The following is a 15,839-nucleotide window of genomic DNA, read 5'->3' as shown; positions in this document are numbered from 1 at the left end:
TGACTCGATCGACAGTCCGCAACCTCTCAGCATAGTTAGTGGAGAGATGAGCAGCGGATATCAACATACGTACCAGAGCACACCAACCCTAGATTCAACAGGCGAGTTCCTCGATGACGACACGTGTTTACGAGATCATAGCGCCACAACAAATACGACATCCAAGAACATATCCGCTGGAATTCCCTTACGTGACACATCCGCGTCTCAAACAGACACTCGCATGGTCCAAACCCAATCGTCACGACAGCTACCTCTTCAATCAATCCCATGTCCTTACGCGAAGACAAGTGCAAGATGCAAGGACAAGTCGTTCAAAGACGAAGGCAGACTAGAGTAATTCCAATAACCCTATTGTTGGCACACTGTTGACTGATATATCGTCAGAAGGCATATGGTGTACCATTATCCTCAAAGACCGTGTCTGATGTGTGGCGACCTGTTTCCTACCAAGAAAGAATATGACCGACATATGTCTCTTATTCACCGCCAGAAAGGTATTTCTACTAAGTGTGAGCCGTGTAAGACAGCCTTCACCAGGAAAGATAACTACGTCAAGCACTGGAAAAACAAGCACATGAAAAGAGCTTCAGAGAAATTGGGTTGATGCTTGTGTAGTTTGGTTGAGCATTTATTTCCGAATTTTATCCTCTCTTGCTGTCTTGCACTCCACGTTTTCATAACATGAGCTCAACCAAAAAAAAAAAAAAAAAAAAAAAAAAAAAAAAAGGTTTACGTCGGTCACAGGGTTATCAAAAGTTATGTGTAGGGGGCTCCTTTAGCTATTCTGCGCGGGCGTAGAGTCAACTCTAAATAGTTATCTCTATATTTATCTTATTTACGAAACGCTGTAGCTCACAGAGTTAAATATGATGCCGCAGGAAATATACAGGTGAACGAACGAAAGTAAAGAGCTTTCAAATGGGGAAGTGCTTTCGTTTGAGTAGTCCAGTCCACAGGAGAATCTGTCGATATACACATCTTCCACGTCAGATGGGCGACATGAGCTATAGGCTCCAGTCGCCATTAGAGGTCAAATCTTCAACCAAGCCTGCTTTTTCTTTTTCCATCTGCTCCGTCAGAGTCCAAGACTCGGGCTTGTGTCCAGGAGGTAGATTTGTGTTAGAAAATGGTGTTCCAATCTCCAGGTGATCTTTGGCGCGATAAAAGTTGTCCGTTGCGTATCGTTCTGCATTATGTGTCCATAGCCATTTTCCTTTGGTATAGAACCTTAGCCAAGTTCAGTATGTTTTGTTCATCATTTCGATGAAGGTCCGCTCGGTTTCGAACGCCTGTCCTTTGCACAAGCGTCGTACGTTGGTGTCTATGAAGCTTTGAAGTGAGAGTACGTCAAGCAGCATTTCCAGAAGGCACTAACCTTAATAGCTTGTGAACTTTGACTGCCTTCTTGTAACCGTTGGCACCACCCAACCTGAGACATTCGGCTAGTGACATTGCGTCTTCAAGGGCCATTGTACCACCATTCATAGAGGTGGGAATGAAGCTATGGGCGCTATCGCCGGCCTGGATTATGTGGCCATGTTCTGAGCTCTATTGGGGTCGCGGATCGCGCATGCTAAGCTTCCAGGCTACGATCCTGTGCTCTGGGAAATTAGCAACAGCTTCGGTCACCCAAGGGTCGATTGACTCTTTGTCGGGGATGCGACTAATCTAGTCTACTGATGTGATAGTAGACGACCAAGACTCAGACGAAGTATCCCAGCCTTCCTATGCCATTAGAGTTTAGCGAGTTACGTCCAAGCAATGGCTCCAGATGCTTTTACTTACATCTGGTAAAGTCAAAGCAAATGATATTAGGCGGGGGGACACAACCAAGACAATGTGTTGATTTTCTGCGGCATAAAACCTTCCTTGTGGACGTCGGGCGGCTTCCAGGAGTGTTTCCTTGAGCCAGGGAGCGTTCTTAAATTGTTTTGGGGACATGGCTGCACGATAGACGGTGTACCCAGTGCTGACCGCTCTGACTGGTGCACCAAGTATAAGCTCGTGAGGCTTGGAACCAATGCCATCAGCAGGGACAACAAAGGTTTGCTTTAAAGCGTTGGCCCGTCGCAGCGATGGCAACCCCATAACTTCTATCAACTTCTTCAGCGTATGAAACGATATGCACGTTCTAGATGATAGACATTCCCAACCTCTTACATTGATTGCCAAGAAGATTGGCAAAATCCGCTCGCCCAATTGCAGGTGTTATGCGTAAAGGGTAAGCTGTGTGCTTGGGAGCACCCTACCTGTTGTATTCCAGTTCCATCGATGGGTGGGCCTGATCTCCGTTCATATAGCACGGTACCATTTCGGCATCGATAGCGACGTGTGAGTACTCTTTACACATCTCGGGGTAGTTATTGAACGTCGCGAAGCCTGACGGCCCCAGCCCAATGATATCGCCTACGAATATCAGTCAACTGAATGATAATGCCTGTATATAATTAATCATCACCAATAGATGAAGGTCACTCCGACTTTTCTAGGATCTTGACATTATGCCCTTTCCTCCAACACTCCAAGGCCGTGAGAAGGCCAGCAGGACCGGCACCAACAATTACGATGCTCAATCCAGATGGAGGGTATCGACCGACACCATCGACGTCTCTGCCACTTCGGCCGATAGTGTTCGGACGACGCTATCCAATACCACAGCGCAAGCCATTCGGAGTAGTGGGGCTATCTCGCAGCCCAAGCCCCAAATCTCAGGCTCTCATTATGATTCATTGCGCTAAGATCGAAACAGCTTAGCTCCGAATGAATCATATCTTATACCCTGCCACTTTATGCCTTGAAACCGCATGATTCACTCTAGATCAACTGCATCGGCGGCTCGTATAGAATTTCCGTTCATTATATCGCCCATTGAACTAGACCGCGGGCTCGGTATATAGTCCCATAGTCGTCACCTTCTGTAAAACTCTTCAATTCAAGACACCACCTCCAAAACTAGAAAGGGACCTACACCAGACCAACCAACAACCACTTAACCAAGTTTCCTACAAAGTCAATCAATGATAGGTGCAACCACGACTATAAGCACCACAACAAGCACCACAACTATGCTAGACCAACCACTTAGTAATATCCCTGTCCTTGTTACGACGGCATCGACCGTGGATGGAAGCGACGATATTATGGCCCAAACCCCAGAGACATCCCAAGCACCCGACCCTTGGCTCAGTGACCTAAGCTCAGAAGACTCCTGCTCAGAGTCTGAGAGTAATAGCTCAGCAGAAGACAGCGATAACTCGCTTGATGACGAGTCTATTCTCGACAAGTTACTATGTGGCAATGATGGAACGATCCGTCTCCCATCTGGCAAGACCATATCACAACGCCCGGCAGCAGGCCCCCGAGGTCCAGCCCGGAGATCTCGAAGGACACCTACTCGCGCGACACCAGCAGCCTCGTGGCAGAAGAAACTTTCAGGGAACTGTGCCATGGTTCCTTCAAAGTCGACATCTAGCTCGACCAGATCATCAACAGACCAAAAAGACTCTGAGGCATCAGAACACGAGACTTCGGTAATTCAGTCAGGCTCGCCGTTGACCCCTCGGTCCACCCCTCAGCCCAACCGCACCAAGCCAACAACTCGCCAGATTACCATCCGCAACTCTGACGCTCAGATGCTCGCCCGTCTCCCGGCGGCTGCGCAGCACGCCCTCCTCGTGACACAACAAAAAGCCATCTCCAAAGCCAATCGGGCGGAGAAGAGGTTCAGGGGGAAGATGGATTCGGGCGGAAATATAGCAGTCTCGGAGCGGCTCATCATCGACGTGCCCTTTGGAAACAGACACAAATGCAGATTTCCGGTATAAGGAAGAAGTCTTCTGACTGGTTGTCTGGGAGTCTGGGTCTGAGCATGGGAAATGATTGGCGTTTGGTTAGACTGTCTATTAAGGAGCCGCCGGTTAGATGGCAATGTTTGTTGTATATGGGAAGTAGCCAAATGGCGAAATGTTATTTGGATATCACGAACCGATAGATTGACGGACATGCATGTTTATCGAGTTGCAGAACATTCTATCGACTCTTGAAATATTGTCTCTTTACTGAGTTCACTCACTGGTTCATGTAGGCATCGATTGTCCACAGGAATTTCAAATATCTGCGAAGCTACTCTTCCCAACCTGTTAGCGTCAACCTACTAAGACGACTCTTGCCTCACTCTGGTTCTGTCATTCGACTTTGTAGATGCCACCTGAGATCCAGGACATGGTCTTGGGCTTTTATGAATGCTGATCTCCAATTGAAACTGCTCTCATCATTGATAAGTGGACAGAACCCAGACCAGAACCGTGAGGATGGATCATTGTACCCACGTTACTGGCTCCTCATTTTTATAGTCTGCGTTCAAGCATCCCTAGACATAATTATTGATAGCTGCGGCTGCTACTCAAATTCATAGTCACGGTAGCTGTATAGTACGTAGCACATCTGCAAAGTCCCTGTCGGGGTGTATTGCAGGCCACCCAGTCTGATACCTATCAACAAGATCCTCAACGTGGACACTGAAGAGGAAAATAATTCCTCCACCATCTCCTTCAAAACACTAACAGAGGCATGGAAAGAACGCCCAATCAGCTTGAATTTCTGGTGCTTTGATATTCCCGGGCGTCAAACCTGCCATTGGTGTGCGGTCGTCTGACGGCCAGCCAGTGACATCATCTGCCGCTTCCGCGCCGCATAGTAGAATCCAAGGAACGTCATTCACAGAGGGAACTAACGGGAGTGCCAGGTATACTAGATAGGATAATGGCTGAGATGAAAGTGAGAAAAAATTCCCTCAATAAGACCGACTGCACTGTGATTCTCACCGTCTTTAACATATTACACCATCGCAAACATCGGACTGTCGCACAAGAACCTTCCAACCACCGCATCCCAAACACCACCACAAACCATGGGCGCCGACAAAGCCACCGCCCCAGAAACCACGATCCACGAGGTTGCCGGCCCCCTGAGCAGCAGCAGTAGTAGCAATGCACCTCCACCGCCGCAGCCCGCCGGCTGGGGCAAGGGCCCGTCGCCGCCGGACCCAGACGCGTTCGCGCGGGCCAAGGCGCACCGGCGCGAGGCCGAGGCGCGCGGCGAGGACCCCTACGCCGAGTACAAGCGCAAGGTGGCGGCGACGGAGCCCAGCAGCTCCGGCACCGAGCGCGTTTACCGCTGGGCCCAGCGGAAGCTGCACCACGGCGGCGGGGGTGAGCGACACCAGTGAGATGCGGAGACGCGAGGTCCAGGGCGGGTCTAGGGGGCCTATACGTGGAACGTTGCTTTGGTCGTAACGGCCTCCGTGTGGAGGAACTCGGGGAGAATAGGGGTTGCGATACGGGGTGGGATGTGCGAATACAGATTGCGAATTGCTGGTTGATTCAGGTACGAGTGGAGGAATGAAAACGGTGCCGGGCTATTTCACGGACTCATAGATGAACAAAATACAGTCGCTACTGGACTTGGTCAGCAGTGTTCCTTCAAGTTCCATATTGCACTAGAATTAGACCAAATGAACAATGCAGGATTAATTATGCTCTGCCTTTAGTTATCGATCTATGCATCATGCTGAGTGTAGAAGGTTCCATATCGCTCTTATGTGCGACAATAACGACGCTCCAGAGGGCCTTGATGTGATGGTGCCTGAGTGTGAAGATGCCATTCCGTTTCAATAGGTAAGGCGGGAGTGGGATGGCGGAGAGGCTATTCAACAGCCAGTATATTCCTGCTTGGCCTGGATGCATAGCCAGCAGCCAACAGCCAGTATCACATTGTTTTTGACCTGCCATCTCGCAGGCCCCTTCGTGCCCAGAGCATGTCGAGGTAGCCGTTATTCCATCTAGTATACATTCGAACTCAGGGACGATGACTCGAAGGCCGCCGCAACCGTCGTTGCCCACCGAGGTGGCCCCTGTTGTTGTTGAAGGTTCCAATGGCGGCCTGTCGTGTTCCCACCCCATACTTCCAGAAGACCCCCTCACGTACCATCAATCCTAAACCCAAACGCCCGGCTTCGCAAATGCATCCATCTCAACTGTCAAAGGCCATGTCGATCTATCAATGCTCGCCAAAACCTTGCTCGTATGATTCGTCGTGTGCAATCTTGGCCGTCGTCTCTGTGGCTGGGCTTGTCCTATCCGCAACCCAACACTCAAAAGGGCATCTCGACTCCCCATACGCCTCGCCCACCAGAGACTCCCAACCACTCGCCACCGTCGCTGTTGGCCAGGTGAGGCGTCCATCCCACGTTTCCAACCTCGTAATCACACTGCCAGCTAGCGACAGGTGTGAGATGTTTATCGGTAGAGCCGGGACCGGATCCGGACGGTGCGTTAGCCGGTGTGCTGTTCATCAAATCCCACAGTAGAACTTGACAGTCGTCTCCACCCGAGGCCAGGGTGCCGCGTCGAAGCGGCGACCATTCTACACAGTTGACGGGCCCACCGTGCCCCCGGAGCTCCAGTAACGCCTGGCCTGGTTGCCGCACGTCCAGGATGCGGATGACATTCGAGTCGAGAGCAAAAGTTGCCAGCAGGTGCGTGTCATGAGGTGAGGTGGCCAGGCGCATCAGCGGCGGCGCATTAGACATGGTCTGCTGGGCTAGGGTGGGGCTTATCCTTCCACCATTGGCATCTGCTGTGAGGTTAGCACCTGTGATGATGATGATGATCAGAGAAGATGTATGTCCCGGGGATCTTACCACGGTCGTCTTTGGTTGTTGGCTCGTAGATGATGGTGCTGTGTTCCAAGCTTCTCAGGTCAAACATGCGAACACTACCGTCCTGACCACAGCTGACAAAGACATCGACGCTGTTGGCACAGAAGCGAACGTCGTAGACCTCCTTGTCATGTGCGATGAGCTGGGTCTTGGCGGTGAGGGAGGGAATATCCCATATCGTGCAGGTCGTGTCTATGCTAGAGGTGATGATCAGACTCGGGGAGACCGTGTTCCAGTCGAGCGAGGTCAGGGGAGCCGTGTGGTCCGGGGTCTTGGAGTTGGACAGGAGAGCCAGCGGCGTGAGCTTCGAGGTAGGCATATTGGCATTAGGTCGGTTGATATTGTTGCCATACTGTGGCTGGGAGTCGGAGGGGAGAGACCACAGCCTCAGGTGGTCACCAGAAGTAGCCAGCAGGTCGGTGGTCTGCTTCTGGGAGGACGGGGGCTCCCACAGCAGTCGCGTCACCGGATACGAGTGCGTGGCTTCGGCAACCTTGGTGAACTCGACGCTGTACTTTGATGAGCCGGGGGTGTAGACGTCGGCGGGGGCGTTGACGATCTGGGTATCGAGGATTTGGATCTGAGAGGAGGCAAGGATTAGCAAAGGCTGGGTGGGGGAAGGGCAGCCGGATGGAATGCTGCACTCACGAAGTTGTGGCCGTCTTCGAGGTAGCTGCCGATGGCTACCTTGCCAGCTCCCTTGCCGGGAGGCGTCCACTTGCACCAGTCGAAGGCATACAGGGCCCAGGGAGCCAGGTAGTTGCTGGTCGAGGGCTGGGTGTTGGCGAGCTCGTATCCCGAGGTGCCGGGCTGGCCATCGGAGAGGCTGGAGTCGGCGCGCGGCCTGATGTCGGCGAGGCCCAGGGGGGTGTTGGAGATGTTGCGCTGCGACCCAGGGGCGCCGTACTTGTCCTGGGGCGACATGAACTGCGACGGGCCGGCGACAGAGCCGCCGGGGGTGGTCGGGGTGTAGGGGGTGTACCCGGATGAGGATGCCGATTCGTAGGGCGCGGCGGAGGGGCTGGAGCGCGAGTAGGCGTGGGAGGAGGCGGAGGAGATGTTCAGGGTGGGCGGCTTTGAGGGGGACGAGTAGTCGCCGGGCGACTGCTGGGGCTGGTGGTGGTGGTGGTGGTGATGGTGCGGGATGGCGCCGGACATGGTGGGCAGGGTAGGAGCGGTGTTGGTGGTGATGATGGGGGGTCTGGCACCCGACGTCGCGCCCGCGCCCGCGCTCACGCTCACGCTCGCACTCGCACTCGCACCCGCACCCGAGGGGCCTAGTCCTCCCGCCGGCTGCAGCACGTTGGGCACCGAGGAGGCGCTGTTGCCGTGGGCGTAGTGGGCGGCGGCCGGGGTGACGGGCTGGGAGGCGGCCTGCTCCAGCTTGATATGGGGGCCGGGTGCGCTGCCGTAGTCTCGCGGGGACAATTGGGCGGCGGCGGTTGGCGACATGTGAAGCTCATCGTGGGAGCCGTAGGAGGACGAGGCACCACCAGGGCCGCCGCCGCTTGCAGACGCAGCTCCAGGGCCAGAGCCAGTGTCGGCGCCAGTCCGCCGTGGGGCCCCGTACGGCTGTGATTGGTTCATGTTGGGCAGCGGGCGAGGACTGCGCTCCCTCTCCGTCTGCCTGTTGCGCCGTCGGTCGGGGTCGTCGTCGTCGTAGTCGTGGCCGTCGCCGTGGTCGTCGTCGTCCCTGTCGTCGTTGCTGTCGTCGCCGCGCACCGGGATGAGGCTGGGACTAGGGCGAGGGGATGATTGGGGCCACGACAGGTACGCGAGCGGGCGTTGGGGAGGGATTGGATGTCTGGGTGGGTTGCAGACAGGGCCGTCCGAAAGCGTGACGTGGGGGGAGGGGGGAAGGGAACAGAAGGGGTGTCTTGGGTGGAGGAGGCAGGTCGGCGTCGCGATCTGGAGCTGGATCTGGACGAGTCTTGTCTAACTTGGGTATGCAATGCCAAGTCCAAGTCTAAGTCCAAGTCCAAGTCCAATCTGGGGGCCTATCATTAGGATTGGGGGATATCACCGCCGCCCGTCTTCTGTTTATTTTCTTGTCTGGGGCTTGGGCTTGGGCCTCGCCGTTGGCGGTTGGGTCTTGGGCTTTGCGGCAGTAGTACCCGTCCCTGCAGTGGGCTGTGGCAGCAGCAGCTGGACTAACTTACAGTGAGTGCTTCATCCAGCCGAATGTTAACGATTCAAGTTACAGGACAGTCACAAACAGAGAGAGACACACATACATACACACATCACTCGACGCATTTGTCTATTCTACTCTCTCCCTTTTTGTTCCCCCTCCTCCATGCAGATCATCGTTATTGACTTGCCACTCGGCCAAGCGTTGGGATGCAGTCGCCGATATATGTAACCAAGTTACGACGAACCTCAGTGTAAGTAGCCATGGATAACCCCAAGTCCACCAAAACCCGCAGACAGCATAGAATGCCTCAGGCCCTACGCAGTTGCGCAGGCAATATGATATCTAGCAGCTTGACTTCCTCTCGATACGGCCTAACCTACCTCTCTACCGTTTGTCGTGCAAAGTGCAGTTGCAGGAAATTGGAGATTAAAGCAAAAACCCACGCCATCATGAATCTCTGTCCGCAATTTGCACCGGGGAAATGAACTTTGGGCATCAGAGGCGTATCTCCATTGAAGCCCAACATGGATGCAACCCAGGCCCGGCGACCCTCGCAAAAGTGAAGTCAACCCGATCGATGAGTGATGTTCCAGTCGCAGAAGCTGTGCCATTACGATGGGGTTCTGTCGACCTCGGCCAGCCGCTAACTTAGCATCAAATGCCCTGGCCATGGACAGCCACACAGCAGGCAGAGCGGCCTTGAGGCTCAAGTGCACCGTTGACCCAGGTAAGTTAGGTACATAAACGGGGTAGTTAGGTAGTCAAGTTGGTAGTTAGCCACCTTACCTACAAGTTGGAGCCGTGCCAAACTGCCTGAAGAGTATTGGAACTATATCCACCGTACCCTAGCCAGGTCATGATATTGAGGTCCAAGGTTCAGCGTGCCAAGATGGGATTTTGCATCTTGTCCCCCTTCTCCAAATCACGCTGACATAGATAAATTGCATCTTCGAGCATTCCCCATGGCGACAGGATCCCTCCTGCGTGCAGCATGCTATCCCAGCCGACCGAGATGACATTCGGCCCTCACATCTGCCCACCAGCGAGCTCAAGGGCCTTCGCTTCCAGACACCATCCCCACCCCACTTTAACCGAGGAATCCCTCCGCTGACCCTCACTTACTTCCTGTCCCGGGAGGATTGACGATGAGAAATACAAGAGGGGGGCGTCCATCCAGAACGTCTGCATCCACCAACCCCGACAACTGCGCATCTGTGGCAGCAAGACACTGGGATCTTATACACTGCTGGCGAAACCTACTTAGACAATAACTCATTTCTCTCCACGAAGCTTTTTTGTCGCAGGGCCCGGGAAGCGCCCACCACTTCCAGCAAACCATGGAGGGCCCTCTTCCTTCACTGCTGTTGCTGCCTCCCCCACCGCAGCCAGCCGACCACGCCGCCCTCAGCGCGGCGTACCGGCCGTCCCTGAAATCCGTCGTTTCTAGTCTCAAGGAGTCTGGCGGCCCTAACGGCGCTGTTCTCGTCATTGCTCTCGCTTCGCCTGTTCTCAAGGGCCCCTATCGGCGGCATAAAGCATTGTCGTGGCCGGATGCACAAGCCCTCCTGGCCGGCATCTACAGCGTCATCTCTGTCGTCTGCTCGCAGCTCCAGGTCGGAACCGTAGTCAATGGAGGGCCGGGCTCGGTAGATACGCGGGTCATCCTCATCGACCACGACGTTACCAAGAAGCTGCCGGTTGATTACAAGCCTGCCGTGGAGCCCAACAACACGGCTGTCGTCGACATTGGGACCTTCGTCTCGGCTTACCACCCGTGGAGCCACGTATTCAGCGTCGATACCGAGGCTGGCCACCAGCTTCTTTCTACCTACCTCAGCCTGGTCGAGGGTACCCAGACCTTCAGACAGGAGCAGCTTATCACGGTGGAAGGCGGCTTGACCATGCATTCGGGCACTTCCGGCGCAACCGAGGTGACAAGTTCGCTCTACGATGTGGTGTGTCTTGGGGGCACATTTGATCACCTTCATCCAGGCCACAAGCTGCTCCTTACCGCCGCCATACTGCTGCTGAAGGTCCCGACAGACGGGTCCAGCAAGCCCTGCCAGTTCGTCATTGGTATTACTGGAGATGAGCTGCTCAAGAACAAGAAGTACGCCGAGTTCGTCCAATCCTGGGATGATCGTGCCTTGTACGTCATCGAGTTCTTGTCTTCCATGCTGCAACTACACAGAGGCGGCTGGAAGGACGGCCGAGGCCCGAAGATTGAGAGGAAGGACCAGCAAATCACTGCACTTTTTAGGGACGATACCATCTCTATCCAATGCGTCTGCATACAGGATGCATACGGTCCCACCATCACGACCGAGGCCATGGACGCCTTGGTCGTTTCTGGTGAAACTCGGTCGGGAGGCGCAGCCGTGAACGACAAGCGAAAGGCTCTCGGCTGGCATCCCATGGAGGTCTTTGAGGTCGATGTTCTAGATGCCCACGACATCGCCGACGAACCAAACAAGACGGGCAACTTCGCGACCAAGATTAGCAGCACGGCTATCAGGAAACAGAAAGCTGAATCACGTATATAGCTTTCAAACAGAAGCGTTTCGTGGCCCAGTAATGTCCGGTGGAGTCTCAAGTCCTGAAAGCATTCAACCAACTTCATGAAAGTCAAGATTTTGTTTGGCAATAATCCCACGGAGTCCTGCCAACCCCAGAGTTATCAGTCTGCCGGCAACGCCGCCGAGCTCGGGGGTCTGGGAATTGGTTTACGGGGCTCCTGCACACTCTGAATATCAACAATGGTGCCACATTCCCAACCCCAGCCCGGGAGCCCGAATGCGAGACCTGCTCAGACCGTGCGACGAATTCCGAACCGAACACGAACAACCTCGGGAGCCCCCCGCAAAGCTCAAAAGTGGCCCCACGTTCCCCGTTTCCGGTGAGGACGTCCGAGCATGCAGGCATGTCAGCAGGAAAACCTGTGGAAGCTGCAAGTATATCAAGGTCTGTCGGTGTTTCCAGTGAACACTACGAACCTGAGCAAATGCACATCAAAGACACAGCAAATCATGGAGCTTGATCCTGAATTCCGCGAAGTCGAGCTAAGGGCAGTGCCCACAGCTCGCGCCGACCTGACTAACAGGGTCCTCCCCCAGATGATGTTGGGCCAGGGCAATGTCCCCGGTTCACTGTCAGCTCCTCCCCCACCTCTGGGTGATGCCTCCCCCGCAACCCCCGCAATGCGGGCTATCGAGCGCTTCGCCGTTACTGGCAACGCCGTCATCACCGGCGGCGCCGGCGATCTCGGCTACGCAGCGTCTCGGGCTCTGCTCGAGCACGGGCTTAAAGGCCTTATGATCTTTGACATGAATGCCAAGGACGCGGCCGAGAAGGTCAAGTTGCTGCAGTCAGAGTTTCCCAGCGCCAGGATCCGCTTCACTCGGGTTGATGTTGCTGATGCGGAGGCTGTCGCCGCTGCCGTCGCCGAGACCGCCAAGGTACTAGGGAGCATTGACATACTCCTATGCTTTGCCGGTATGGTCTCATGCCAGCACGCCGTCGATATGCTGCCCAATGAGTGGAACAGAGTCATGAATGTCAACACCACTGGCGGCTTCCTCTGTGCTCAGGCTGTCGCACGTCAGATGATCAAGCAGGACACTGGTGGGAGCATGGTGTTTGTCGCCAGCATCAGCGCCCACCGCGTCAACTACCCGCAGCCTCAGGTCTCTTATAACGTTTCCAAGTCGGGTGTCATGGCTTTGGTCAAGAGCTTGGCTGCTGAGTGGGCGAGGCATGGGATCAGGGTCAACAGCATCTCCCCTGGATATATGGACACTATCCTGAACGAGGGCATTGGCCTGGATAATGCGAGGAACATCTGGCTCAGTCGCAATCCAATGCGCCGAATGGGCCAGCCAGATGAACTCGCTGGTGCTGTGGTCCTACTTGCTAGTAGAGCTGGGAGTTACATCAACGGTGCTGACATTCTGGTAGATGGTGGTCAGACATTGTTTTAGAGGGCGCTGCGGATGTACCCGCGCCGACAGAGGGGCAGCCAGAATGGGCCCGTCGCTGACTTGGGACCTATACTTGTAGGTCGCAGTATGCGACTCGTCCCAAGCATCCACCTGAATAGAGTATACTTAGCGCTTGGAGTAGGCGTTTTGCTCCATGCAGGCACTTTTCGACGATTACGTGTGATTGTGGCTTGAACGGCTCACACAGAGTGGCAGCATTATAGGCTCGCTAAGCCATTCATGTAGCAATGCCATAGGTCCCAGGCATGGCCCGCATGCGGCGCCCGTATAGTCGGCAGACTCTACTTAGCCGGCAGTTCTAGCTTACGATCCCCGATCATGTTAGATAAGGTGCAAGTTTATAATAAATGCCAAACCAGTACCACCAAAGCAGTGGCTGCACGAGTCACATTTAACCCATCGATTCACTAACCCGGTCCTCCTACGCCCCAAGAGCCTGGTCACAATGGTTCCAGCAAACCATCCTCTCCTCGCTACCCTCGCTGGTGCGTGGTCCTTGGTGAACAAGACATCGTACGTGTCCCACAATTCCATCCTAGATACTCTCTGCCTGGCCTTATAACCAAACCCCACGCTCACACATGGAACTAACAATCTTGCCACCGCAGGTACTTCCCCAACGGCACCATCTCACCGCCGTCCAACGACCCGCTGGGCAGCAAGCCCGTGGGCATCATCGCCTACACATCAACGGGGTGGGTGACGATGAACAGCATGGCGACGGAGCCCGCACTGCGGCCCGACTGGCTGACCTGGCCGCCCCAGGACAACCAGACCGACGCCGACTGGGCCGTGCTCGGCCGCCACACGTACTCGTACGCCGGGCCCGTGACGGACGTCGTCCCGCGCTACCCGACCGCCGGCTCCCTCGTCCACGGGCCCCTGACCTTCTCCAACATCCCCGCCCAGGTCGGCACCGCCCAGCACCGCGACTACGAGCTCCTCGACGACGCGAGCTACCTGCAGCTGACGGTCAAGCTCGACACGGGAAACTCCGGGGTCCTGGTCTGGCATCGGCTGCCGGCAGAGGGCAATGACGATGCATGACGCCGGCTTGGGGCTTTGACGTCTGGGTCGTGCTAGAGGTACCCAAATGATCCTCGAATTGGGTTGTCTTTAGATGAGGGACGAAGCAGCCAAGGGCGAGGTTTTCTGCCCCGTCACTATCAATTTGATGGGAGTTGGAGATTTTCACTTCAGTATTACAATTTAGTAGATTATGTTACACTGTCCTAGCATGCAACCCTGGACTGCTTAACTACGTACCAACGCGTTGCCAGCACTACCTTTCCCCTTGCAAGGCACACGAGCGTGGGACTTTCCGGGTAAAGCACCCCTTCAGGATGGTATAAAAGCAGCCGACAGCCGCGCGTGCTATGTATACTCGCTTAAGCGATGTGGGTCGTTTGGATGGGTGGACCCCGCGGGGTCCGGTCCGGGCGGGTGCTGAACACGATATATACACCCAACTTCTCTTCTTGGGCCTTGGCTTGAATATTACTGGCCACCCGCTTGAAAACCGGAGTCCTCAATCCCGCAAACGTCGCCATCATGTCACCACAGCAAGGCCAGAAATCCGTTTTGATCACAGGGTAATTTCTGCTCGTCGATGTCTCCATGTCGTGTCGATTGAATTTCACGCTGACACTTCCAGGTGCACACCCGGCGGCATTGGGCACGCACTAGGTCTTGCGTTTAGGAAGAAAGGCAAGTCACCTCATATCGAATGTGACCCTGTTAGTGCCTTGGGATAAGTAGCTTACAATCGCCATTTGGCAGGCCTACACGTGTTCGCAACGGCGCGGAATACAGCCGTCCTGGCTGAGTTGGCCGCACCAGGCATAAGCATCTTGCAACTTGACGTGACCGACGCCGAAAGTATCAAGGCTTGCCACGACGAGGTCAGTCGGGCCACCGGCGGCAAGTTGGACATCCTGGTGAACAATGCGTAAGCGTTGCTTTTGGCCTAGTTTCTCCAAAGGCGGCAGGCTGACCTTCTGATCCAGTGGCCGGAATCACACCCATCCCGCTCTGGATGTTTCGATACCTGACGTTCGGGCAACGTTCGAGACGAATGTCATAGGCGTCATGGCCATGGTCGCCCAGTTCGGCGACCTGCTGATTCATGCCGAGGGCCTGATCATCAACATCGCTTCACTGGCGGCTGTCACACCATATGTTTTCGGGAGCATCTTCAGCGCGACTAAAGGCGCCATCATCAGCTATAGCCGCACCCTGCGGCAGGAACTGAGGCCTTTCAACGTGCGCGTCATGGTGTTGATGACGGGTTTCGTAAAGTCTAACACGCAGTCGGTGCGCAGGGAGCTTCCCGAAGACTCCTTCTACAGCAGAGTGCGCGACCTCTTTGACAAGAAGGTGACATACAGCAAGAACACGGCCCAGTTCAGCCCCGAAGACTTCGCCGCCGATATTGTCAGCAAGGCACTGAGGCCAGAGTCTCAACCACTTTTCCGCTCGTGGATGGGCCGGCCGGATTGGTACTGGAGTGGCGGCAAATCGAGCGTGGTCTGGTGGGGAAGCACACTCTTCGGAGAGTGGTTGACTGATGCCGTCTGCTGGAAGATGTTTCAACTAGAGAAGCTGCAGAAGATGGTGCAGAGTGAAAGGAAGCGTCAGTAGTGAGCGTAATGTGACAGGTTTGGCGAAGCAGGAGTTGTACAGTATCCACGGCAGTAGTATCATTCTAAACATAGCTTTGCTTATTGGGGAAATGCTTTCCGGCCTTATACAGTCAATGGCTTTTCGTGTCATCTCTATCAAGCTTAGAGCTATCAGCGCCGACGTCCGCAGAGCAAGAAGCTCTGTTGATAGTCTCCATCCGGCCTAATTTATCCTATACAGTATCTTATCTGTACGTGCCTATATACACATACAGGAGTTGAAAAGCTCGGAACAGTGGTATGAAATAGTTGCTTGAGGTCCTCAATCTTGTAGACCTGGCCGTCATATTTGACTTGGTTCAATA

At 54.6% G+C, this 15,839-nt stretch overlaps 8 protein-coding genes across 8 annotated transcripts; 6 read left to right on the top strand and 2 right to left on the bottom strand.

The window, feature by feature from the left end:
• Nucleotides 1-1,007: 1,007 nt before the first annotated feature.
• JN550_013186 (uncharacterized protein) lies at nucleotides 1,008-2,091 on the bottom strand (the record flags this gene model as incomplete). Its single annotated transcript, XM_049311745.1, has 3 exons — nucleotides 1,008-1,230; nucleotides 1,379-1,524; nucleotides 1,789-2,091. The coding sequence occupies 3 exons, from the start codon at nucleotides 2,089-2,091 to the stop codon at nucleotides 1,008-1,010; spliced, it is 672 nt and encodes a 223-aa protein (XP_049164853.1).
• Nucleotides 2,092-3,068: 977 nt separating this feature from the next.
• On the top strand, nucleotides 3,069-3,827 carry JN550_013185 (uncharacterized protein; the record flags this gene model as incomplete). The annotated part of the gene is made up of 1 exon (XM_049311744.1): nucleotides 3,069-3,827. The coding sequence occupies one exon, from the start codon at nucleotides 3,069-3,071 to the stop codon at nucleotides 3,825-3,827; it is 759 nt and encodes a 252-aa protein (XP_049164852.1).
• A 1,085-nt stretch (nucleotides 3,828-4,912) lies between these two features.
• JN550_013184 (uncharacterized protein) lies at nucleotides 4,913-5,230 on the top strand (the record flags this gene model as incomplete). The annotated part of the gene is made up of 1 exon (XM_049311743.1): nucleotides 4,913-5,230. The coding sequence occupies one exon, from the start codon at nucleotides 4,913-4,915 to the stop codon at nucleotides 5,228-5,230; it is 318 nt and encodes a 105-aa protein (XP_049164851.1).
• A 924-nt stretch (nucleotides 5,231-6,154) lies between these two features.
• Nucleotides 6,155-8,308, bottom strand: JN550_013183 (uncharacterized protein; the record flags this gene model as incomplete). Its single annotated transcript, XM_049311742.1, has 3 exons — nucleotides 6,155-6,636; nucleotides 6,704-7,301; nucleotides 7,370-8,308. The coding sequence occupies 3 exons, from the start codon at nucleotides 8,306-8,308 to the stop codon at nucleotides 6,155-6,157; spliced, it is 2,019 nt and encodes a 672-aa protein (XP_049164850.1).
• Nucleotides 8,309-10,192: 1,884 nt separating this feature from the next.
• On the top strand, nucleotides 10,193-11,398 carry JN550_013182 (uncharacterized protein; the record flags this gene model as incomplete). The annotated part of the gene is made up of 1 exon (XM_049311741.1): nucleotides 10,193-11,398. The coding sequence occupies one exon, from the start codon at nucleotides 10,193-10,195 to the stop codon at nucleotides 11,396-11,398; it is 1,206 nt and encodes a 401-aa protein (XP_049164849.1).
• A 369-nt stretch (nucleotides 11,399-11,767) lies between these two features.
• On the top strand, nucleotides 11,768-12,832 carry JN550_013181 (uncharacterized protein; the record flags this gene model as incomplete). The annotated part of the gene is made up of 1 exon (XM_049311740.1): nucleotides 11,768-12,832. One exon carries the CDS (start codon nucleotides 11,768-11,770, stop codon nucleotides 12,830-12,832), a length of 1,065 nt encoding a protein of 354 aa, XP_049164848.1.
• Nucleotides 12,833-13,298: 466 nt separating this feature from the next.
• Nucleotides 13,299-13,900, top strand: JN550_013180 (uncharacterized protein; the record flags this gene model as incomplete). Its single annotated transcript, XM_049311739.1, has 2 exons — nucleotides 13,299-13,366; nucleotides 13,462-13,900. 2 exons carry the CDS (start codon nucleotides 13,299-13,301, stop codon nucleotides 13,898-13,900), a joined length of 507 nt encoding a protein of 168 aa, XP_049164847.1.
• A 504-nt stretch (nucleotides 13,901-14,404) lies between these two features.
• On the top strand, nucleotides 14,405-15,493 carry JN550_013179 (uncharacterized protein; the record flags this gene model as incomplete). Its single annotated transcript, XM_049311738.1, has 4 exons — nucleotides 14,405-14,445; nucleotides 14,508-14,581; nucleotides 14,633-14,801; nucleotides 14,860-15,493. The coding sequence occupies 4 exons, from the start codon at nucleotides 14,405-14,407 to the stop codon at nucleotides 15,491-15,493; spliced, it is 918 nt and encodes a 305-aa protein (XP_049164846.1).
• Nucleotides 15,494-15,839: the final 346 nt, after the last annotated feature.

Source organism: Neoarthrinium moseri (genome assembly GCF_022829205.1).
Source record: "Neoarthrinium moseri strain CBS 164.80 chromosome Unknown scaffold106_Wmoseri_CBS_16480, whole genome shotgun sequence".
NCBI lineage: Eukaryota > Fungi > Ascomycota > Sordariomycetes > Amphisphaeriales > Apiosporaceae > Neoarthrinium > Neoarthrinium moseri.
This window is presented reverse-complemented; position numbering and strand designations above follow the sequence as displayed.